General features: G+C 39.1%; 1 protein-coding gene across 1 annotated transcript; it reads right to left on the minus strand.

Moving 5' to 3' along the window:
- Positions 1–322: 322 nt before the first annotated feature.
- Positions 323–25,871, minus strand: TSNAX (translin associated factor X). Its single transcript, XM_082480825.1, has 6 exons — positions 25,835–25,871; positions 23,626–23,733; positions 20,224–20,338; positions 18,447–18,577; positions 3,797–3,924; positions 323–2,133 (listed from the first exon to the last, which is right to left on the minus strand). Exons 1-6 carry the CDS (start codon positions 25,848–25,850, stop codon positions 1,756–1,758), a joined length of 876 nt encoding a protein of 291 aa, XP_082336951.1. The 5' UTR covers positions 25,851–25,871; the 3' UTR covers positions 323–1,755.

Genomic DNA, 25,871 nt, shown 5'->3' on the forward strand with positions numbered 1-25,871 from the left:
GAAGTAGAAAAAAAACAAGGAGAGATGTAAAAATGTGGGTACTGTTGCAGATTTATTCCAGCGATAAATTTGTTTGGTCATCTGAATCCTTTGCATTTAAGAGGATGACATGAAGTTTCTATCTTAACTAGTTTTTAGACTTCACAGAATAGTTAGGGAGAAAGAGAAGAGATTCAGGAGTAGAAAGTGCCCCCCGTCAAAGAATGAACATAGGAATGAAGTGAAATTTCCAAGTCAAGTCCTGCACAGTGGGAAACTCACACCGTTATCTACCGCTGGGACCGACAGGCAAAAGGACCAACGTACAGGCAGTGACTGCTTTTCAGAATTTATTGTAAAAAATAGTAGTAAACAATAGGAAAAAAGCCACTCCTTTTTCAATCCACCACATATTGCTTTATGTGGAAACAATGGCAAAATGTGACAGAAATGTATTTACCCGTTCCTATCCATATATCAGATAATCCCAGCTACTCAGGACATGCTCATGGGAAAAATATTGGCAGTATCACAGCATATGGAAGTGGAAATAAAAAACATGCAGTATTTTCAATTGCAGTTGGGAGGCCTATTTCCTGGAGTCTAAAGATCATGTTGTTTTATCTGTTTTCCTTTAGCATAATGTACATTATCAGACTTTCATAACTTCAGACACCAGCAGAAAGCCCTGATTTTTTGCCAATGGTGACATACCCACCTCAAAGATAAATGTGGAAGTCAGAATGTCTGCCTTATTTCTGTTTGCAATTTCCTTTCCATAGGAACATGCACATAATACAGTTCCTGCTCACAGATATTTAAAGCTTTTGTGGGTACTGGGTTTTTTCACTTATACCAGTTCAACCCCACTGGAGGTCCTCAGGGCAGCACAAACAATGGAGAACAGACTTCCAACACCATGCTGCATTTACTTTGGCCAAAACCTGCTTGTCCTAACACCAAATTATCCATGTTAAACATACTTGGTAGGTCTTCTGCTTTTGTCTACAAATAGAAAGATGTCAGATTCTGCACTAAACTGTATCACAAAAAATGTAAACCAATACATTCCACAGTTGTTTTTTTTTTTGTGGACTTTCTAGCTCATGTCAAAACTGTGAAGTACCAGTACTTGAACAGAGCTCAATTTAAACAGAACCCCAAAATAATGACTGCGCAGTAGTATTTACCTGGTGCAATCAGCTTCGTTATCAATTGGTGAAAAGTTGACCTAGCTTTAGTTTCACGCTCAAAAGCATTAATCAGAGAAAACTTAAGTTGCATGGCACCTTTGAGACCAACTCAGTTTCAAGTCAAGGGATGAACTTACACATACATAGGTGCATTGTTTTAGGTATGACATGAGTATAGAACCCAAATACTCAGAAAACAGGGGTCAGAAGAAACCTATGGATAATGCTAAATAACAGCACCCAACCATTTTATTTTTTTTCCATGGCTGTGTTTGCTGAAAGCTGATAACAGCAACCACAACAGTTTGAGGTGACTCACACAAGTGACAGTCACCTGAGCGCAGTGGAAATTTTGGTCATTCTGAAAGAAGGTACAATGGAGCAATACAGGAAATTCCATACCGAGAGGACAACGTCAAATATTTGTTCTCTTGCACATCATAAAAAGTATTTTTGGTTACAAATTACCACTGCAAACAATCTTCTCATAGATAAAACTAAAAATGTCTCTACCTAAAAAGCTTCGAGAAGGGTCAAAACCCCACAAACCTCTTCCCTTCTGAGTTGTGACAGCCTCCTTATTTTAAGAAAGACCCTCTTCTTGGTCAATCAATTCCGTTTTGGTGGAGAACACATCAGCCAGCATGTGCTTTGGGATTTCAGATCCCCGTACTTTTAACGTGTAGCAGGCATTCTCTACTTTTGCCAGACTCTGTTTCAAGGTATACAGCTTCTTAGATACTTCGTAAGGTCCAGTGTTGCCAATGAAAGTAAAACCATCATAAATCTGACGTAAGAACTGGCTCAGTTCAAAAGGTGTGTCTATGTCACCATTTCCAACACTGCTGATGCACAGCCGCATCAGCTCTCCAGTTAGATCAGCCACTCCCAGCAGGTAATCTACAGGTGTTACCTTCAGGCTCCAAGTGGGTTGTGGTTGTTTATCATGGGAATTGGAGGTCTGAGGACAGAACAGAACAAAGTCCAGTACAGAGAACTATGAAAATGCAGTCTATAATTGTTCAAATACACACTAACTTATCTAACATAACTGGTAATTAAAAACATTCCAGAAAATTAAATTGCATGGCACTTCCACACAGCCTGATTTCAGAAGTACTAATCTCCTTCCAGCATACCAGAAGGCATGAAAGCATCGTTTCCACTTGAGATGTGACTTCCACTCTAGCAAGCATGATAAACATAGCCTGCTTCTACCATCTCTATCTGCAAACATAATTATCATGTCTTTGTACCAACATTTATTTGCAGCTGCTTTTTTTTTTTGGCTGACAGATCTCAACCTAATAGATTTAAATTTTCCCTAAATGGTCAGTCCAAAGCTACCAAAGCAATCAAGAATCAAAAAGAGTCTGCATTATGAAAACAAATCATATCTTTTTGTAATAGTATCTTGGATTTCAAAACATATTTTCTAGAAGAAGCTGATAGGTATAATTCTCAGATCCGTTTTATAGCAAATGAACTCATTAAAATAGCTAAAAAAATACTTCATGAAGAAAACATCACAAAGCTACAAGTTTGCTACTATATCCTAGTTTCTAATACTTCTTATTGACAAAATATTGGTAAATTGGGAGGCAATGCAGGTTTCTTTCTGTTCCCTTAATATGCTATCCACCCAAATTCGCAAATCTGGTCGTAGGCATGTATGCAGGGTTTAACAACTTCACAACCTGTTAAAACAAGTGTGCCACAATGGGTCTGCCTCCAGTAAGAGCAAATGAACTTAAGCTAAAAACTTGGCTTCTTCACAAATATCTTACCAAGAGAACGAAGAAAGAATAGAGAGTGCTTCACAGTAGAATCTTTTCAACAGAGGCAGACTCAGGAATTCATCTAAAGCAGCAGTGCTGTGCATTACTGTACATTGCATGTGCACTGCATGTACATTTCTGTACATTACTACACAATTGGCTTTTGTAAACAATCAAACTGTAATCAGTTTACTGTGGTTGGTGGCAGTAGTTTGTCCCTATGCAAAAAGTTCTATTTAGGGCAGGGTAGGAGTATGGGCAAGTCAAGAAACAGTAGGTACAGTATTAGGGCTAAGGTATGATGGGACACAAGCTTGTCCTCTGAGGGAAGGCATCAAGATCAACTCCAGGAAAGTAACAAATGACCAAGCTAAGACATATGCAGTGCATTTTAACAGAAGCTGAATACAGTGCCTCCTGTGCCTAGTTCAGTAAGATTTCATTCATGACGTTCATCCTGCCTTGGATTTGTTTGTCTCCCCCAACTTTTGCTACATCACTATACACCAGTCAGACTTACAGGCTGTCTCAGCCATTAAAAATCCTCCCTCTACATTTGTTTGCTAGTATTTCTCTATCCTGGATCTTCCCCCCTACCAGAAGGAATTCAGTTTGCTCTGAATAAAACGGATGTGAAATTCATAAACTAGTATCCCACGGATTCAGTTCACTACTTGTCAGACTAAAAAGCATGTTTTGAACAAGCGAGTCAAAGCCCACGTGTATATCTAATACCATTCCACTAACTGGCCTTATTTAATCAGATGCCAAAAATGTGACTAAGCCTACCCATTGCATTTCCATCCCAGAAAGGTATTTGTCACATGAGAAAAGAAAAAGTTTTACCATGTTTGTTGTTTCTTCTCTGTCTTCTGGTGTAAATATTAGTTGTTTGTTGATCTCTTCAACACTAATCAAAGATCGTGTTTTGATAAAATACTGAAATGAGACTGCCTCAACATATTCTTGAAGTCCTGCAAAAATAGGAGAAGAATTAAGCTAATGATTCAAACTTTCCAGCAATGATCCACAGTATTTATAGTTTTAAAAATCTTTTAAGTGAGACTATTTTCAGGTAAGTAGAAAAAAATGAAGACTAAGATAATCTAGAAAGCATTGAAACATAATTTAACATAAAGCTTCTAAAGTACGAAAACCAGACCAAGAACACAGCAGACAAACATTTTCAAGTTTTTACTCCAACTGCATCTTTCATTCAGAACCTTCTGTAATATCAGTATAAAGCATCACGTTACTCTCAGAAACATATTGAACAGCAGCTCCCCACAATATCCCTCAGGGTTCTGTGCTGGGACCAGCACTGTTTAATACCTTCATCAATGACGCAGACAGTGGGATGGAGCGCACCCTCACTAAGTTTGCAGACACCACCAACCTGAGCGGTGCCGTTGACACACCTGAGGGACGGGATGCTGTCCAGAGGGACCTGGACAGGCTCGAGAAGTGGGCCTGTGTGAACCTCACAAGGTTCAACAGGGCCAAGTGCAAGGTCCAGCACCTGGGTCAGGGCAACCCCCAGTATCAATACGGGCTGGGGGATGAAGGGATTAAGAGCAGCCCTGAGGAGAAGGACTTGATGGATGAAAAGCTGAACATGAGCCGGCAATGTGTGCTCACAGCCCAGAAAGCCAACCATATCCTGGGCTGCATCAAAAGAAACATGGCCAGCAGCTCGAGGGAGGCGATTCTGCCCCTCTGCTCTGGGCTGGTGAGACCCCACCTGGAGTACTGCATTCAGCTCTGGGGCCCTCAGCACAGGAGAGACATGGACCTCTGGAGCGAGTCCAGAGGAGGGCCACGAAGATGATCAGAGGGCTGGAGCATCTCTCCTATGAGGACAGGCTGAGAAAGTTGGGATTGTTCACCTCGGAGAAGAGAAGGCTCTGAGGAGACCTTATTGCAGCCTTTCAGTACTTTAAGGGGGCATATAAGAAAGATGGGGACAAACATTTTAACAGGGCCTGTAGTGATAGAACAAGGGGTAATGGCTTTAAATTAAAGGAGGGAAGATTCAGACTAGGTATAAGGAAGAAATTTTTTGTAATGTGGGTGGTGAAACACCAGAATAAGTTGCCCAGAGAAATGGTAGATGCCCCATCCCTGGAAACATTCAAGGGCAGGTTGGACAGGGCTCTGAGCAACCTGATCTCGTTGAAGATGTCATTGCAGGGGGGTTGGACTAGATGACCTTTAAAGGTCCCTTCCAACCCAAACCATTCCATGATTCTATGATAATGTAGCTTTTAAAATATGGCATTTGTATTATGGAGAGTGCAGATTACTATTTCACGAGTTCACAAAGGCACAGGACAAAATGCAGAGAAAAAGACTGCAGATAAAACAAAAGCAAGGAAGGCAGCTCACCTATGAAAAAAAAAAATATGTAAAGTTTCCTTTATTTCATCTTATTAGCAACAGTAGATAGATACTCATTTAAAACTGAATTTCCCAATTCTCTATTTTGTGGGAATTGGCGAACAGGCTCCTTAAAACGTGCAGGTTAGGTGAAATTCATGTTCAGGACAAAGCATCTGTTGTTACAAATCACTCCAGACAAAAAAAAAAAAAAAAATAAAAAAAATCAAGCAGACAGGGCTGTGATGTCCAGTATATTCTTCTTGTTGGACAACAGCTCTGTCCAAAAGAATTTATATGCTAAAAACAAGGCATGCAGGGGGACAAAAGGAGTTGGTGTGCTGGCAAGGAAATAAAAGATGGGATAAGAAACATAGCTTCTACCAGATTTGTATGCCATCTGCAGCCACCTGCCACAGTTACCTCTCGCTACCTACTTAGCAGATGGTGATTTTATGTATGCATTACAGCAAAGGTGAGATGTAAAAAAAAGCTTGAATGTTGAGACAGCAATTTCACAGGTTCTGTCAGTTTTTCCTTACGTGCAGAGAGCAGATTTGAGGAAAGGATGTGGGAAAAGTTCATAAGGAGAAAGCTGAAGTTGGCAGTGTTGGTAGAAAAAAGCAGAAACAAATCTGGAACAAACAGCTATGGTAGGACTAAGCTAATAAAAGTTTTGAAGACAAAAATCAATGCACGTGTATATCCGACCCATGGATGGAGAGAGCGCCAAAGGCGGATGTCAAAGAAACAGACTAACATGACAGAAATGGTTCCAGCAGAACCATTCTGAGCCATTTTAAAGGGTTGTTTTCACTTCAAGAGAAGCGAAGAGGTGACACTGCCATATCACGCTGCAAGAGGGCCAAGATTAGGCAATAGTTTTGCCAGTGACTAAAGTGAGAAAATGTGGAGGTAACCAAGAGTACCAGAATTAGAATCCTGGTTTCATTAGAATCATCTTTAAATCCTCAACTGACCTCTACAGGGCCAGAACCTCAGCCTACTGGAGATACGCAGGAAGAAGCAAATTTAGACTTCATCTGGATCAAAGAGAAAGTCTGTATCAAAAAGAGGGGAACACAGATTTGAGTAACAGATGAGGGTGGAAATACCCCTGAAGATCTAGAGGTAACCTCAACAGAAAATTCAATTGTAGAAGGCCTTCCACATTACAATCACAAAAGCATGATAAGGGACCCGCATTTCCTCCTTTTAAATATGTATTTGCAAGGTGAGTGGAGGCAATTCAGCCTGCACCCTTTATGCTTCTGTACAGCAGCAGTGGGAAACACAGAATAAACATCCAGCAACCAAAGCCACACTCAGCACTGCTGTTCACAGATCAGAATGCACGCAGGGAGCTACAAGGCCAATTAAATGCAATAATTTAATCAACTGAATTCAGGTAAAGCATTCCGGGCACAAGCAATAGAACAATACTAGATAAAAGCTACTCGGGATCTTCTACGATAAATAACTTCAGAAGTTGCAGAGAGGTAGATTTCATGACCCCCTCTTTTCCTGACTTACCCTCTGATGTAACATGGCCAATAATTCATTACGAAATTTTGGCTTTTTCTGTGGATAAGCTGTAAGCTACCAGATACAGCAGCACTCAGTATGACAACATCTGTGAGAAGCTCTCTCTGCTATCTGTGGAGAAGACTATCACATATGAAGAATCAATTTGGCATTTTCTCAAGCTCTCAGAGAGATCAAATCAGCTTGCAAACTTTTTGCTAAACCGTTTTCTCGATCAACCATAACTTCCAGTTTCAGCTCACTCCACTTTACTCCTCCACACGTGCTTTGTCCTTTTCCAGGATAAGTGTTTGGCTCCTCCGTTCACCTATTGTTATGTATTTTCTTTATATAGGCATACTTATGCTACAGTTCCACTCTTCTCCTCACTCCTTCTGTTTAACCATATGAATGTTGCACACACAGTCTGGTTTGTCCTTTACTGTCAGCTTTTCACAATTAGGGAACGTACCGCCCACTATTTACAAGTAAGCCTTACAAAACCTCATTTAAAGTTATTATCATTACAAATAGACGAGTAATAAATCCTGGTTACAAGTACTTTGCAAAAAAAAAATTCACATTGGACTTTTTTTTTCTTTTTAAAGTCCTTCTTCCAGAAGTAGCTACAACATGACACTTCAATGACCCAAGACCTTGAAATAAGGTGTTTCCATGTGCAGGTAGAAGGATGTTTAAACTTGTTATGTTTTAGCTTAATGGTAGGACATCCGCTATTTTCAGCAAATAATCCCCAAGGTGAAAAACCCCATCCCATTTCACTACACCATCCAACAATACCTTTCCCCTTATGCTCTTGTTTTGGATTTATTCCAAAATTGGCTTATTTACGGATTAAGCTGCCAGTAATGAACTAGTTTGTAAGACTGCCTTTTATGTAATTTTTTTTCTAGTACACAGACTGAAAATGCCAATGAAAAGCATTGTATTATTTCTGCTAGCACTTCTTAAAATTACAGACGTAAGGTAACAAAACGCTTCAGTATTCTGATATTTTATTACATTTACTCTATATAAATTGCTTTTACTAGTAACAAGTTACAGTGACACAGTATAACAGCTTCCTTCTATATTTTGAAAATTTATTTCTACATAAGAACTACAAAGTTACACCGAGGTATTTTCTGAGCACATATTACCAATAAAGGAGGAGATTTTGTGCCTGAAAGTTTGTTCATTTTTTGACAGCAGTATCAACTGATATTCAAGACATGTATCCTTATCTGCATAGGCAAGCTCTGAGAAAGAACTGTTAAACAGTTTCTTTAAGAAACCTAGCAAGAAGTCAGGTTTCTTCAAAAACACAAGTCCGTCTAACACTCAATCCAAGAGTCATATGAACGCATAAGGGATAGGAAAAGATAGTTCTCCTTCAAAAACGAGTAAAGAACAGAAGTTTCTTAATTGCAGAAGTCAGGTTCAGGTAAACAAATTCTAATTCCACCCAAGACATACATGCATGCATGGAAGTTTTAACCCAAAACAAGATAGAACAAGAGGTGAAAATATCCTCCTAAGATTTTGTTTACTTCATTTCCTGCTTTAAATACCTGTTCAACAGTTAAAAAATGGGTTAAAATGGATTTCATGCCTCTCAGTTCTTCAGGTTATCAATGCCAATGCTACCTGCCATCTTCTCGAATAAGCTGCTTCTCTCGCTATCTCTTCTCAAACTCATTTTCCTTCTATCCCTTCATCCTCTTTCTTTCCTCTTTCTCTGCATGTTTTCACGCACAGAGCAGCCTGTGCTGATGGTTAGGACACAATCAGATGACAGCCTGTGTTCTCTCACGCAGCTCCCTCCCTAAACTGTGCAACTGGAATCACAGGCCAAGAGCAGCCACTAGTAAGATGGTAGGAAAATACACACAGCAAGTTTCTTCCAGGATCACTATATGAAGGGTGGGGCACATTATTTACAGGGCGAGTCATGTGAAACTATCCACTTGCAAATGCATTACAAAATCAAAACAGCGTGGCCACAGCTCTATCTTATCATCATATTTAGGCTGTCAAGTTACACTCATTTTCAAAAAAAAAAAAAAAAGAACATACACACACAAGCCCCCCCAAAAAAACACACAATCCAGGAAAAAAATTGAGTGATAGTCTTATGGAAATCCCAAACAGAGAAAAAACAAAGTTAAACTGAAGAGTCCTTATTACTAAGCTCTGCAGAACATGGGTGGGATGGTAGACTTAAAAAATCCACTTCTACAAGCATATTGATCAATGAAAGGGAGAAGAAATGGTGAAATAAGCAAATAATTAACAAGGTACATCAGCTGAAACAAGTACAAGCAATAAATTTATAAGTATTAATGCACGGATTAAATCATTTTGCATCAGTGGCCTATTAAGATTTAGCAAACAAATCATATGAAGAGCGGTTGAAGGAGTTGGGACTGTTTAGTTTGAGGGGGAGGAGACTGAGAGGAGACCTCATCACTCTCTACAACTATTTGAAAGGACACTGTAGAGAGGTTGGTACTGGTCTTTTCTCACAGGTAATTAATGACAGAACAAGAGGGAATGGATCTAGGCTCCAACAGGGTAGATTTAGACTGAACATTAGGAAACAATTTTTCACAGAAAGAGTGGTCGGGCACTGGAATAGACTGACCAGGGAGGCGGTTGAGTCACCATCCCTGGATGTGTTTAAGAGACGTTCAGATGTGGTGTTGGGGGATATGGTGTAGGGGAGAACTTTGTAGAGTAGGGTAGATGGTTGGACTCGATGATCCCAAGGGTCTCTTCCAACCTAGACAATTCTATGTTTCTATGATTCTAAGATGAAACTGACAATTCACACCTCGGTCTTATCCATTTAAGTTCTCTGCAGACTTGGCAATGATTCCTTAGACTCACAGGTCTCTTTCCATGCACAAGTGATAAAAACTTAAGTAATTAAACTAAAACTAAGGCTGTGAAACAATCCAACAGCTTTGTTGACTGTGAGCATGAAGTCAAAGGTTAATTTCATAACAGTACACCAAAAGAGCATAAAGCCAGCTATCCTCAGAGACAAGCATACTCTGGACATCCTGTTGTGAAAATGGCTTAAAAGAATAATTCCACTTAAGGATGGATTTTATAAAATGGGACTAACTAACAAATACAAACAAAAGCACTAGAACAAACGTCCAAAAAAGCTTTGGGGAAAAAAAATCTCTTTCTATTCACTCAGTAAAACTTCAAAAGCTGAGTATGACAGGTAGGGTTACAAGTAGTCTTTGAATTTTTAAGGGAACTGGTGAGAAAAAAACAGATAAATCCATATCCACATAAACAAACTGCTGAATTTTATCAATCCAGTTTTTAATTACTTTAGTAATCAGTACAAACCCAGATGTGTCAGAAAAACTTAAGTAACCTTGAACAGATTACAAATAGAATATAAATAAAGAATGTATATTACATCTAGCAGTGATTTGTCTAAACTGGTTTACTATTATATCAATAATTAAATTGATGCAAATCTCTCATATTAAGCCCTGAATGCTGTATCAATTAGTCAATTGCTACTTGACACATCTATGATCACCAAGAAGTTCTGTTCCCTTCTAGCTGCATGTGTTGAAGTGATGTATTTTGGATACTGAAGGGTTAATATTGTTTGCACTTTGTTTAAAGTTGAATACACACCAACTTTAGGGAAAAGGTCTAAGACTAGTCTGTTGTCACAATAACTACAGAAACAAATAAAGGTTCCCTATTTAATAGGCACAGGTGCCTGTGAGAGTTAAATTATTTCCCTAAACAGTCACAAACCCCTGCAAAGAATATTTTAATTTCTCAGTGCAGAGAACTGTTTAATCGAGCCTTTTTTTATTGCTATTAGAAACACATGTACATATGACAAATGCCAGTCTTTTTGCAGATGACTCATTGTGGATGAGAAATTTACAAGCTTTCGTTTTGCTCCTACTTGACCTGAGGGATGTACCATGGTTACTTTTGTAACCAAGTTTTTTGTTCTGAAGGGTGGTGTTTTTTGTAGCAGCCAATGTTCTACATGAGTTCTTAAAAAAACAAACAAAAAAACTCTCAAACTACTCCTGTGCCAAGCAGTATTCCTGATCTCTTTGACTGCTTCTAATTGCCTTAATAATTGATATAGAGTTTTAAAAGTCATTCCATTAGATGGCAAATTTCACACTACTAACAGCCTTCAGGGCAAGTGTTCAAGGTACCAAAGAAAGGAAGCTCTGACTCAAGCCAGGATGTTCAGTGATCAAAGAAGGAAGAGCACCTAACACAACACAGCTTCTTCAGTTCAAACCCCAGTGAAAGTTCTCCTCAAGATGATGTTGTTTCCATGCAACAGTCCCAACTCACTAGCATATCAGAAGTACCAGTGGTGGCCATTTATCCTCATAAATACAGATCTGGTGAGGTGGTAAAAATGGTAAAAAAGGTACATCACCACTCACCAACCCGTTTCTCACCACATGGCTGCAAAACAAAAACCTAATCACGATGTGCTACACAGTTGTTTCCTGGAACGGCGTTCCTCTATGACACACTCTCCTTTGTGATTTTAAGCAAACAAACAAAAAAGGTTCATAGCTTTTTCTTGGTCTTTTCTAATGTTCCACCTGCACTCGGTTCCTGTAAAGGCTTGGAGAACTCTGGTCTCTGAATGAGTGATGTTAACAGCTGCAGGGTTGAAAATAATTCCTGAGCCAGAGCACAAGGTCTCCCCCATTTGCTAGCTATGAAACTGAATTAAAAGACAAATAATGTCACTAGTTTCATATTGTCATGTAAATAACTGCAGTATTTGCCACAATACTACTGCAGGACTTTAGGACAGTTAGGTCTTAAGTTAGAACTAGGAAAGGACAATCTTTGTTTGGCCCAATCCACAGCAAACATCTTTAAAAGACTGCATATAGCTTCTCTTATGGACTTACGCTGCCCTCACTGCCTCCTGCTGAATTTATGGCTTATGCTAAACTCAATGGCTTACTCAGGGATCAGCTGATAACCAATGCTCACATAGTGCATGCCCTGTTTGGTCATCTGAATTGGTCACATTCATTTTCCCAGGTCTGTTTTAAGGTTTTTTTGTATGGATATACAAACCCTGAAGCACAAAGTAAAAAGTGAAAGGCTTTGCAGTTGCTGATTTTTCATTTTCCCTATAAGAACCTAGAAAGAAGGCATGAACCAGAAATAATCAAAGGTTAGTAAAATGCAACAAGCTGAAGGTATCAATTTTCAAATAAGCAACTTGCAAGGTGAAAAAAAAAAAAATCAGTTTGACAAAGTTTGTTGGCACGCTTGGTGATGTGAGAACATCAGAGAAAGAGAAATTAACAAAACAGAGAAACAAAGAAATTAACAAAATCAGGTCTGATAAATATTAGCTTATTCACTGCAAATCCTGTTAATTTTCCAGTATAATCAGGAAACTTTGTTTCCATTTCTGGCATTTTACCTCTCACCCACAATAGCAAAGAGATGAACTTTAATTCTTCAGTTACATCCTGTTCCTGTGTTATTTTGTTTTCCCACCATCTTGCAGAAACCTGATTGCTTCCTTCACGGATAGCTTCCTTTCAAGCTTTAGGTGTATTGAAGTTCTTTCCTGGGTGAGACGTTTACAATTCATGATACCTTCCTCATGCAGTAGAAAGCTTTTCCTTTGTATCGCCAACCTATGATTAAATATGCCACCTATTTTTATTACAGTTTTTAAACTTTCTTAAGAAGAAAAAATGTCCTACTACTTCTTCTGTTCCTGATGTGCAGAATAGTTCTTTACCTTGCTATTATTTCAGAAATACATAGGTGTTTACAAATACAATGGTAGCTAGCACAGCTTGAGTATGAGATGTTCTTTCCATATTATGAAAAAGTTAAGAACAAAAAAAGAGGTAACACAGAAATCATTACCTGGAGAGTTCATTTAGATGTGTTCTAACATGAATCCTTCATACAAAGCCAAAAGAAACAATATTACTTAAATAATCAGTCATCTAAATCTGGCCTGCTTGGATGGACCTCACTCATCTCCACAGCATTTCTTACAGCATCATGTCTGGTGCTCCTACACATTGCAGTTCAAAAACGGTATTCTAGCACAATTAAAGTATTTCCTTCTCATGCACGCAGAAACTGACTTTGTCCAACCCAGCAATGCAGTTTGTTGCAGTATGATTACACACCTAAAGGGACTCTAAATGGCATAAGGCAGGAGGCAGAAATAAGGTCCATTATATCATTCTCTCAGAACACAAATAGTGCCTGCACAAGATAAATTATGTGTTAGACTGCGTCAATGCTGAACTTTTACACAGAATTTCCCACATCATCATCAGCAGAAGCAGTCACAGAGCAACAGTTTTGACAAGGTGCTGACACTTTACAGCCTCGTCATCTAATCCCATTGAGAGCAAGTGCAGACATGATAAAGAGCTAACGAGCTCCTCTCTGCACACCACTGCACTCACCACTGCTGCTAGCATAGGCATATGGCAAACAGAAAGGTCAGCCAACAACGCTCTACTTGCATCTACCATCATCGCTCTACACTACCCTACTGAAGAAGCCCCAGAAGAATTATGGGTTCCTCATTCCATATTTTGTCTTATGTACAGCTATCAGCTGTGCAGATAATACCACACCTATATTTGCTCCTAGCAGAATCTCATGACCTCATTGTAAAAATATCAACACATAGTTAAAACCATCACTCCAAGAGGTTTTTCAGTCAAGCTGCCCTATAGAAAATACTTTAACACCTCAAAAGCCTTACAATTCTCTCACACGCCCTTATTGTTAAGGGAAAAAAAAATTAGTAAGTCTTCAAATAGCTAGAGATTTCATTTAATAAAATCATGTTAAAAAGGTACTCCATTCAATCCCACACAATGCCAACCTAACACACAACTTCTAGTTTCCCTCTGCATTACACACATTTTGCATTTATGCAGAGTAGATTTAAAACATGCTTAGAATAATTGCATAAATCCCAACACGTTGCCAACACCCTTTTTCATCTTTAAGGCTCGTACAGGTCTTTCCTGTATACTATTGATATTTTCCTTAGTATTTTAAAGGTTTTTTTTATATATATAAAATACCCAAACACACACACACATATATAAAAAATCCCAAAATATTTCTTCCTCCCCTTTATAAATTCATACCATCTTTTTCAGCCCATCTCTTGCACAGCGTCTCACAACAATTTTAAAGATACAGTACACATTTCCTCACAGGATATATAAGGTATACATTGCAAAGTGGGGCAAAGGAGCAGGAATTCTATATTACAAATAGTAAAGCTTTAAAAATATCAACAAAGCAGAACATTCTAAAACAACAAATGAAGACCTCTACATTAAAAAAAGACTTCATTATTTCAGTATCTCTTTGTTTGCTTGTTTAATCATCCCCTGGGACAATCTGTACTGTTAAGAAATGTGTAGAAAACAGTCATCAGTTTTTGTTGTTGTTCAATTAGTGCTATACTCAGTGTTTGAGCTCATGCAAGTGTCCTTTGGGGAAACGTCCTGCGTGCCATTAGCACTATTCTTAATGAGGGAAAGCATGAAACTCCTTTAGTGCTCTGCCAGAATTGTTTTATCTTCAAGTCAAAAGAACAACTGCTTGGAGTAACCCCAAAAAAAGCATTTAACAATTACAAGTGGCAAACAATATTCCCAAGCATTATACTCATAGCACTGTTCTATTTATAGGCTAAGTTATTATATGAATAAAATATGTATTAGGCAGCTTTATTATGCAGACAGTTATGATTCCCCAGTTAAGGCTGCTATGATGGTTTCCAGTGTAAGACCAGTTTTGATCCCTTTTACTCCTTCTGAGAGAGGTAGGGTGGAGAACAGGAGGATGTTTCATGTTTGGTTTCAAGACAAAGGAGAATATTTTTAGGAAGTTTGAGGTTAATTGGACATGCTGCTTTTGAGATATGGGACACAGGCGTTTCTTTATTCTTTTATGAAGAAAAAAAAGCGGTTTAATGGCAATGTTTTTGTTCATAAAAAGCTTTTTAACTAGTTCTCCAGAATTTCTTTAAAATACAAAATCAGAAGTGAGAACTAGGTGAAAGGAAGGTCAAGACTTACAGCTCTAGGAAATACATAAAGACAAAAGATCTAGCACTTTTCCTAGCTACATGTATTTTCAAAAAGGCACGCAAGTTTTTTTCCACTATGAAAAAAGCAAAGCACAATTAAAGAACACTACACTTAAAAGCAAAAGCAACACGCATAAAACTTATCACTGGTATTCCCTCCCAAGTTACAGTTCTTCATAAACAGTGGGGGGCAGGGGGGATAAAGTATTTGCTCTCACAGTTGCTCTTTATCTAACTGTCCCCTCATTCTTCATATCTCTAGGTTTTCTATCTCATCTTCATAGCCCAGTTGACAGGCATCTTCACATCTCCGTCACCTCCTCGATCCTACATTCAGCACAATCAAGATCTAGAAGTCTTTAAGCCTGCATATTCCTTTTTTGCCATCCCAATGACTAACTGAAGAGCAGAAGATTTAATGAACAAGGTAAGAGTAAAGCTCAGGCTTACAGTTTGCATTTCATACTCGTCATACACACAAGCTCATTCAAACAATGCCTAAAAACATTCTGTGTCTTCTCAGTGACACACGCATATATTCTAACATGTGTCCTTATAAAGCATGCGTGATGGACACCAGCTGGGACAAACTCTCCTCACAGAGGAGCACCATGTAGAAGAGCCAGAATTTAAGTAGACACTGGGGATGTCCTACATAAATGGAATGAAGGCAACTTATTTCAGTTGGATTTTATGAACAGTCTTCTTAATAAGGCAAGAACTACTTAATTACAGAAACAATGGGGAGATCTCAGGGCCAGGCAGTATTTTACAACTGAGGAGATTCCACAGCCTTGCCACTGACTCATGTCACCTGATGAGAGGAAAAGGTAAAAGTACAGCTGTTCCCAGTTCTAACTCCAAACAATCCCGCTCCAATCCAGAGCAACAAACGAGGGCTCCAGAAATGCAATGGGGAGGCCCGCACATTTCTATCCTTTAGTTCTGCCTCAAAACTGCAAAGTTCAGCCATTTGTTTGAGAAACTTCATACCTGATTACTCGAAAGATGGACAGCAGAGTCTACTTCTCCTCCTCCTTATTATTTAGCATACTAATACCTCTTTGCCTTCCTTTCTTTTTACCTAGAGAGGTCAGTAAGATTCATTCTCTTAAGTTGTCTTAAGTCTGTAGTAAGAAAGTTCTTTAATTCTACGACAGTGTCACTCCAGTAGAAGTGCCATGCAAGTGTTAGGGATGTGCTGTTGTACATATAAAAGGTTTGCAGCTGTGGAGGCACTGAGTCATCATACACATGCAGCAGGCCTATAACTTCCTCTACGAGAGGTCTACAGTAATTTGGCCCGCTCCACAATGGACAAATACACCTTAGTCATTTTAAGAAGCAGAGATTTAAAACACTGGGAAAATGTTTTAGAAATGCTGAATTGTTTCTGATAGCATATTTTCAGTTGTTTTCTAAAGAGTTTATTCTGGTCCATTTTGATATTAATAGATATCTTTATGCAAGTCAGAAATTGATTATGCAGGAGAATCAGCGTAGCTGACTGTGTATGAGTATTTCCCAAATACAAAAAGCAAACCTGAACAGATTTTTTTTTTCATTAATTTCTTTATTTTCAGATTGCTACAGCCATCTTAAGTTCATATATCTTTCATATAAATATCTTTTCAGGTTGAAAAATATGTATTTTTTAAAAACCAAAACTACTATTTTCTTTTCACTCAGAGGAGAGAATATTGAAGTAGAAATGTAGCGTCAGGCTTGCTCACTTGCTTTATAAGGCATGGTTACATACAGCAGTTACCACGTGTTAAGTTTCCATATGTCTGCTATGTAGGCGTACCCTATTACATCCGAGATGAATGCAAGCTAATTTCAGGCAAGCTGCCCCTCAGTAAAAATAGAGGTAGGTATGCCTCTTTGAATTTACCCACACAAAGCCACATACTAAGAAAATAAAGACAATTCATGTGAAGCAGCTGATGCAGGGTAACTGGTTACCCTGTAACAATTTTGCTCAAAGGCAAGGCTGACAGCTTGTATCCTGAGTTCTCACAAAGATTCATGAGGTAGCAGACCTCAAATGCTCTTGTTCTACACCTAGCGTTACACAAGTCACACGGGACTACAAACTTCATGGGTTATTCAAACACGGTTTACAAGTTTCCATGAAGCTTTCAAAAATTTATAAGCAGTACATCAAATGAAAATCCAAACACGTTTTCAGCATGTCAAGATACTCATAATAGACTTGGACTAGCATTGTTCCCAGTTCGAGGTCATCTGTAGTGTTGGAGTTTTGAATTACCTCTTTCTTTTCATTACCTCATTACAGTACTAAGCTATAAATAGCAACAAGATGCACACAGATTGTACGTAGCTCTTCTAAGAATAACTACTTATATTTAAACAACCCAATGTACCACAGGTAAGAGCACTGTGGAATTGAAGTAGAGCCACTGAAGACTAGCATGGCAAGCTGCCTCTGGTTCAGAATTGCCAAACTAAGCTTTCACTTAAAAGCTGTCTCACTCTTAACAAACTTAAGTTTGTGCAAGATGTAAGTACAAGTTAACCTGTGCACAGTTTGTCTTGTAAACTACAAAGATGTATTTGCTGCTAGTTTATCAAATCAATCCTATGGACATTTTTAAACAATTAAATCATTCAGGGCAAATCTTCAGCTCTCCTCAGCTGAAGAAGTCTTGCCTGAACTAGGAAAGATATAGAGGATTCAAATATGTTTAAAACAAGATTGATAAACACAAGACACTTTTCTACCACTAGCAAGATGTCAAAGAAGCAGTTACATATTTTACTTATGTGTTGCCACAAACAAGGCATAACAATTTTAGGTAAGATTCAGATTGTCAGCAAAGAAATATGATTTGACAGCAAGAGTCATGAAAGCACTGGGACTTAGTATCTGAAGGATGTTATAAAAGACTGCTATTTACAGTGAAGACCAGAAAAAGATGTGATTGAAATAAACGATTTAATGCTTGTAACACAGAGGAAGAAGCACATTCTGAGTCTTTATAAGAAAGAAAATGCTAATCTAAGCATTTTAATTCATGAACTTTATCAACTCAAAACGGGATCATTTCACAAGATAGTCACTCCCACTCTCCTCTCAGAAATTATAACCCTTCAGGTGGGGTAAACAAGTGTGTTGCATATACACCTGTCAGTCAGACAGGACCAGCTAGTACATTCATTAGAACTAATCCCAACTTCAGTTTAGGTCAAGGTCCAAATTTTTCCAGTTGTAGTCTCCCTTTTAAGTTTTCATTTAACTACAATGATAAGACAACTGTAGGGCAATAGCATCTCTAATACCAGAGCTAACTTTGCTAACAACAAAGATTAATCTGAGTCCTGATTTATAACTATAGAAATGTGACAAATTCAGACCTGCAGCATGAAGAGGAACCACTGCTACATAAAAAGAAACTGATTGTAGTGCAAAATATTATACTTTCCTTATTTAAAATAATTTACCTGGAGATATAGCTCTGTGGAACTGATACATGTCTTCTCCGATCAGTTCTTGTGCAACCTGCTTAATCTTCCGTCGGACAGCATCTAGCTTGATTTCAGATTCATTTAGTATTTCTTCCCCATTGGGAGCACTGCAATTATAAAACACAAACTGAAAGAGCAGCTCTCAGAATATGAGCAGAGAGTTACAAAATACTACACATTTCCTTTTACGAACCAATACATTTTCAACAACTTCAGGAAAAAGCAAAACTGATAGCGGAATGAGAAACAGTTTGACCTTCATTGATATCTTCAGCAGATTCTGAATTTCTGAAGATTCTTACCACATAAATAATCAACCAGCCAAACACAGTTCTGGTAACATGATGTTTATTCCAGAGCAAAATTGAAATTATCACTTAAGTAAGAACAATGAGAAACACCTGCAAAGGCTTAAAAAAAGTATTTGCAGAAGTACTTCAACCTCTTAAAAAAAAAAAAAATCAACATTTTGCAATACATTACAGTATTGCGTAATACAATACCCAATTTACTTCTACATGTGATTTTTTTTTTTTTTAAGTAATTTTGGACTATGCTATTCGGGAACAGCTGAAATATCTGATTCACAACCACAATATATGCTTGGCATTTAAAGTTCAGTTTATCTAATTTCCTTTAAAATTTCCCCACACACACTCACAAATAATCTATATGGTATATTAGTTTATAGTCTATTCAAGGAAGTACTGATAGACTGGTCTTGCGAAGACATTTAAGAAAACCCCAGATTTCTGAAAGTAAAGCCACAATAACAGCAAAAAGCAAAGGAGAAGGAATAAAAATACAGCATGGAAAGCTTCCACTCTCACAAAACCAGGAATATCTTACAAAACAGGAATCTAAAATTTGGAGTAAAGAGGAGTTCTTTTGTTGTTCTTTCCTCTACCAGTTCCCAGCATTTCTAGCCCCTGCAGTGGGAGTAGCTATTTACAGTCAAGGCTGTAGCACTTACTAGAATTACCACAATGCCTCTTTGCAGAAGATGACCAAGTTAAAAAGAGGGCAACTTCATTATCCCTATTTATAACTGTTACTACTATGGTAACAATAAATAGTTACTACTACATGAGAAATGCATTGATAGGTAACAAAAAATAGATTTGGGAGAAGGAACAGGGAGAACTGTTATAACTATAGCACAAAAGACCAGTGTTTGACACATACAGTAAATATTTTATACAATAGGCTATGCAAAGCTTCAAATTTTCCTGTTGTTATTCTAGTTTGTCTGTGGCTTCCAAAGATTGCTTGAAGGCCCATGAGAACACAAAACATGTAGAAGCTGAAAACTTCACACAAAAGCCTCTTAGATTGCAATATGTATTGAAGTAAATAGAACCCAAGTCACCTCCTCTTTGCATTGATGATCTAGGGTGGGGCTGCAAAAAAACAAAATGGGGAAGTAACTGCAGAGGCAACTAACCTGAAGGAAGGGTGCACGCTCTTCTTTCAGCTTGCTGGAAGCTGGAAAGCTTTCATATGCAGTTATACTCTGCTACTCTGATCCTGTTTACTACACCAATAAAATCAACGGCGAAACCTGAACCAGCATCTTTCAATTCTCTTAACTGCAGCGTGCATTCATTAGCGCACATCCATCCTAAAGGATGTTTATGGGAAGTTAATTAAATTCCTCTCAACAGAACATTGCAGCTATTAATCTCAAATACAGAGTACATTGCAAGGAAGCTTCTACGTTTCTGTGAACATTTTCATGCTCAATGTAACTCACCTGGTAAACCTGTGCAGCAGAAAAATCGTTCTTTTGCTTTCAATAGTTATATCACGACTGAGCTTCACAAGCCGTTCATATTTATCATGCCTGGTGTCAAGCTCCAGCTGAAATGCTGCAGAGTCAATCATTACAGTAACAAGCATGGTTATCACATATATATAGCATAGGGGAAGAGCAGAGAGCCTGTGCTACAGAAACTCCCTGTGGGCCCCAGCTACACCAGCCTTTTCCCCAGAGTGCCTTTTCCTAAGGTGGGTAGCGCAACTGCTCCTGCGTGGGGCACGGCTGCGGAGGCCACCACTGCCTGCCACCTGCCAGAGCTGCAAAATTCATCATTAATACTACTTTTTTTTTTTTTATAAATCAGATTTAAATATACATCAACCCTGATGACGCTTTAAGGCAGCCCAAACAATTTAAAGGTAAAATACCTGTTTTAACTAGTACAGTCTATTCTGCAATACTGCTTTTCAGGAAACTGACTTAAAATTTCACCCAAATTCAGCAAGATAAATTAAAAAATAAAACCCTACAATCATTAGTAAATAAGATTCACCAGTCTCTAAAATGAAACAAACAAACAAAAATAAAGTGACTTGACTAAGTCACATACACTGTTAAAAATGCACCAATTAGTAAAAAGAAAGGCTGCGTTTCACATCCCAACTAGACTTGGCCAAAAGTCCAGTATTTTAATACCCCTAAGAACTAGAAGTACCAAAGCAAAGTGAGATCAATTACTTAAAATAAGATTTCTGACTTACTGATGTAAATTCTAACTACAATGAACACAGAGGAGAGGATGTGTATCTGGTTATCACAGTCGAACGCGAATGTGTCACAGATACCATTATTGTTTTATAGATTAATAATATGAATAGTATTAATAAATACTTAGAAAACATCTAACACATTTCCTGCATAACAGTCTAAGGTATTAAAGTGTCTGTATGAGGAGATGTTGAAAATGAGCAGAGGCCACGTTTTTAAATGGTCTGACAAGCGAATATCCTTTAGAAAAGCATAGCAGTTTGATGGCAAGTAAATTTTAGGTGAAGCTACAAAAGTAACTGTATTTCTCATCACCTTGATAAAAACTTGGTTCCTCTTATTTTATTCTTTCTCCTCAAACCACTTCTGAAACTCTAAGATAGGTCCCAAATGGTCCTACTGATCTTTTAAGTCTTTCACATCTGATTGGTGTGTCTCTTCCAAATTCTGAGAGTCAAGTCCACCACTGAATTATCATCAAGAAGAAATCTTCCCTCAGATCACAGTGACAGGAACTTGAGGAAGGTGACTGGTACTTTCCTTCATATGATGCCATATATGACATTTCCAATGATCATTTACCAATTTCATCTACCAGGAAATTCACTATTCTGAAGTTCTACAATATTAGGAATGCCCCTGATTTCTTCTGGATAGTTGTGGCTTTTAGACTTTTATGTTAGATTTTAAACCTGTTAGGGACTACTACGAAGTGTTGTCACCTGAAGTAAAACACAGCCAAATACGGTAATCTTTAGCCTAAAAGGATGTAAGAAAACCTACTGTACTGTTGTCTACAATTGCTAAGGATTACTACTTGAGGGATTCTCCAGGCTAACACATTGAGACCACACAGCCCTTTCCTCCACATATTCCACTTTACCGTCTAATCTATCACTGAAAGCAAAGACTCAGACTCTATTGATTTTGGTGGTGCAGAATCAGACCATTAAAAATGACACAATAAATCTTAACCTCACAAACCAAGATACTATCCACTCTCTGTATGACTGATCTGTTATATTTAAAATGTATTAAGCAAAAAAAGATGTAACTGAATACCGCTTGATTTTAATTATCACCATAGAAGACAATTTCTCACTAATTTTTTAGAAATTTTTGGTGCCAACAGGTAACTATGTCAATTCAAGTGTAACATTTTTCCAAAGAGATAAAAGAGACAAAACGTGTATACCTATTTAATTTTACACATTAAGTTGTTAGATTCAGGCAACATACATAGAAATAATGTACCACTACAGTTCACCTTACGTGGTTTGCTCAGTCGTAAGTCATCTGGAGCACACCTTTTCTTAACACTTGTGCCGGACATGGACACAAAGACCACCAATGTCTTCGCCTGGGGCTTATAAGCAGTAATGCAATACAAAGAGTGGATCTTCAAAAAGCAGAATAAACTGTGTCACTTACACCCTTTCTGAATTTAACCAAACACTGCTGACTGGACCTCATGGGAAAGGAGAAAAACAAGTGTTGTTTTGAATTTGAATTAAGGGCAACCTTATGATAAACTGATATGCTTGAGGGTGAAAAATTAAAGTTGAAAGTACAGTTACACTACTCAATTCAAATGCAAGTGTATGTACGATATTCAATATAGAAGTTCAGAGGTCAAATTTAATTACCTGGCAAGCTGACTTACACAGAAAAAAAAAAAAAGAAATATCTGCTAAAGAAAGCAAGGAAATTATATGGTATTGAAGTGAATATCTATAACAGCCATCCAGGTGTTGCTTCTTTATCCTCCTTAGCTTCAGAAAAAATAGGGCGCATGGGGAAAATTTTACACCAAGAATTAATCTGTTCCCCGTATCACATCTCCTTCCTCCTGTCAAGGATTCTCATTCTGAAACTCAACTTTGCCTTGTTAGGACTTGCTAATGAGAAAGTTCAACTAAATTTACTGGAGTTTAAATCTGGTTGTGTGCAAAATCCTATGAAAACAATTTGGTTGGAGAGAAGTTTACACTTGCTTACTTTAAGAAACTGAAATATACACTAATTTTAAAAAGGCGCTCAAGCTGAAATAAGTGTCTACATACAGGTCTGTATTAGTTAGCTAAACTCTTATTTTTAAAAAGTGCATGTATGAACAGCTACCAACTCGCTAATCAATGCATCCAGATTTACACTAAAGTAGCTTAGTCATTTATGTGCCAAAGCTAAGGTCAACAGCTAAAAGCCTTCTCAGTGTCCCCATAGGTAGCCATCTCTTCCTCTTGTCCCAATGGCTCATATTTTGCAATACACCTCTGCAGATCTTACAATTTTCTGCCACCAAAGGGCCCGGTCACCTTTTGCCTGGCTGAACACTCATGCAGTTTGCTTGGCATCAGGTTCAGCACAAGCAGGGTGGGGAGGGGGACAGCAGGTAGGATGAAAAAGGGAGCAAGTCATGAGTGAGGTTGAGCTATGTGAAATCCCATTCTTGGGACTTTATTGTACAAAAAGCGAAACACCATGCTCTAAACGTATGAAGCATGAGTCCAACTAGTTTCAAGTTTCTCCCTCAGAGAAAGCTGGTTTATTCCATCACTAAACACGAGTAATTTCCTAGCAATTTCTATACCCCACTTTCATAATCTGGCTTTCCAAGTGCTTACTTACATTTAAAAGATGTCATCAGAGCTGAAGATGGATTAACATTCTCTTTTTCCTCTCTTCTTTGACCATGTGGAAAATTGTCATGCTTTCGTTTTCTGAACCCACCCGATCCTATTAATAGAAGATACACACACAAAAATATATTTAAAAATAAAGTAGATTTGCCAGAGCATAAGCAGCATCAGAATGCTGTCTTCAGAGCATTCCTGACTGTAGCCATATTTTACAGGATAGAGTGAGGTAACTGGATGAACCTTATTACCAACTGATGTCATCTTCACATTAGCATGCTACTTCTTCCTCCACATTCCCAGTGAAAATTAGAAAAAATCCTACCAATTTCAATGGATGAGTGTGGCAGGATCCCAAGTCCTGTTTTTTTGTTTATTTGGTTGGTTTTGGTAAGGTCTTCACACCCTTTTATGTTTCTTTTCTGTAAGGGAATGGCTGCATGGAAATCCTTGTGTAAGCAAAGGCCTACAGCTTGATAGGAGTCATTAAAACCACAAGCTTTTCATTACTATAATTATTTATATCATGGGTCTCCAGTAATCAGAAAAAGAAGCAAGGCATAATATAAATAGACTACCATTATCCAGGTACGCGGGTTTATCTCCTGCAGTATAGCATCTTAGGTCTTTATACTCTGCCCATTAACCAGTTTCTTCTCTTTTCACCCCGATATAGCTGTTCCCTTCGACTAGCTTTACATGCTTCTTCCTTAGCTTCTCATGTCAAAGCCTCACCTAGAATGCATCTCTTTTGGACTGTGTTTTATTACTGATTTACACTTTGCACTGTTTCTTCCTTTCGTCCTTCCTTCACTGAGGACTGACTCATTGTGTCATTCACATTTTAACCCCTCTCGCCGCCTCCTTTTTGTGACAGCTGTACGCTTTGTGTTCCTAACAGAGGCCAAAATTTGGCAAACTTACATACAAGCATACCTTTTTGAGTATGTGGAGTTCTCTCAATTTCCTTAAAAGAACAAAAGGAAGCTACTTAAAAGTTACAGATGAACTCTGGATTTTAAAATGTTTCCGTTTAATTGTTTATTATCCAAAACCAAAACCAGAAGTGGGTGTAGTTACTTTCTAAAAGAGGAAACTGAAAATCATTTCTTCCTTCTCTTCTGTTAGGACATGAGTTCAGGGTTTTGTTTTTCCTGTAGCAGTTGAAAACATTACAAATACAACCCTTGAAATGGTGCAGAGGATTAAACTCTCTGCAGTATACTGAAAGTTGGGAACATCATAATGACCTACAGGAAAAAACAGGCCCTCCTGAAGTGGTGGGGAAGGTAGGGGGAGTGGGTGAGAAACAGAGAGAGAAGAGGTTCCACTGAATAACCAACAACTGGAGTATCAGGAAACCACTGACTGCGATAACAGTAATTTAGCCTTAATTTTAAAAAACGGAAAATAAAAAAAGCCAGCTTCCTTGCAGCAGGGTCTGCTTTCTGGCCAAAGGGAGGTCTGTGTGACCGCTGAGGCTAAAACAACACACAGGCCACAAAGCGAGCACGGCGTTACTGAAAGCCAGTGACCGCTACAAGCACTTCACAGGCCTAACGTACGCGCGGCTTTGAGCTGTACCAACTGCTTTTTTACCACCAAGGACGAAGATTTCTAAAACTACATTCACAGAAGTATCTGTAAAGCCCAAGCGAGAGGGCAGGGCAACAGCGCCTCTGAAGAAATGGTCCCTTTCAGTGCCAGGGCAGAGTTTAGTGACACAGCCGAAGTAACCAGCGATTCCCGGCAGAGGCTCGCACCTCCGCCCCCTCCCCGCCGCCGACAGCCCCAGCCCCTCACGCCTTCGCGTTCCTGCCGGCTCAAGGAGCTGAACCGGCCTCCGAGGGCCCCCACGGTCGCCGGCCCCGGTCACCTGCGGCTGGACCGCCCCTCGGCGGCGGCGGCAGCGGCAGCGAGCGGCGCATAGGCCGCACGCTCCGAGAGGCGCCCGCCCATACTCCTGCGCGCCAGGCAGCGTCGGGGTGCCCCGCTCCGGCGGGGGAGGCGGCACCGAGCCGCGAGGGGCGGCGGTACTCGCCTCGCTCCGGCGGCACCGCGCACCGGGGAGCCGCCGGCTCCAACCACCACCACCACCACCACCACCGCCGCCGCCGCCGCCGCCGCCGCCGCGGCGGCGGCCCGGGGCGGGACAGACTAGGGCGGAAGGGGAGTAGAGGTACGCGCGCCGCCGCCGTCACCTTCCTTGCCGCTCATCCCGGTACCGCCACCGAGCCA

The sequence above is a fragment of the Vanellus vanellus genome, assembly GCF_965231255.1.
Source record: "Vanellus vanellus genome assembly, chromosome: 3".
In the NCBI taxonomy this organism is placed as follows: domain Eukaryota; kingdom Metazoa; phylum Chordata; class Aves; order Charadriiformes; family Charadriidae; genus Vanellus; species Vanellus vanellus.

Excerpts from the sequence above, each read along its gene's own strand:
- TSNAX (XM_082480825.1), bottom strand. Across the intron at positions 18,578-20,223 it reads CTGCTGCACAGGTTTACCAG|TGCTCCCAATGGGGAAGAAA; the intron begins GTGAGTTACATT and ends TTATAATTGCAG. Across the intron at positions 3,925-18,446 it reads CCACAGAGCTATATCTCCAG|GACTTCAAGAATATGTTGAG; the intron begins GTAAATTATTTT and ends CTATTTTTGCAG.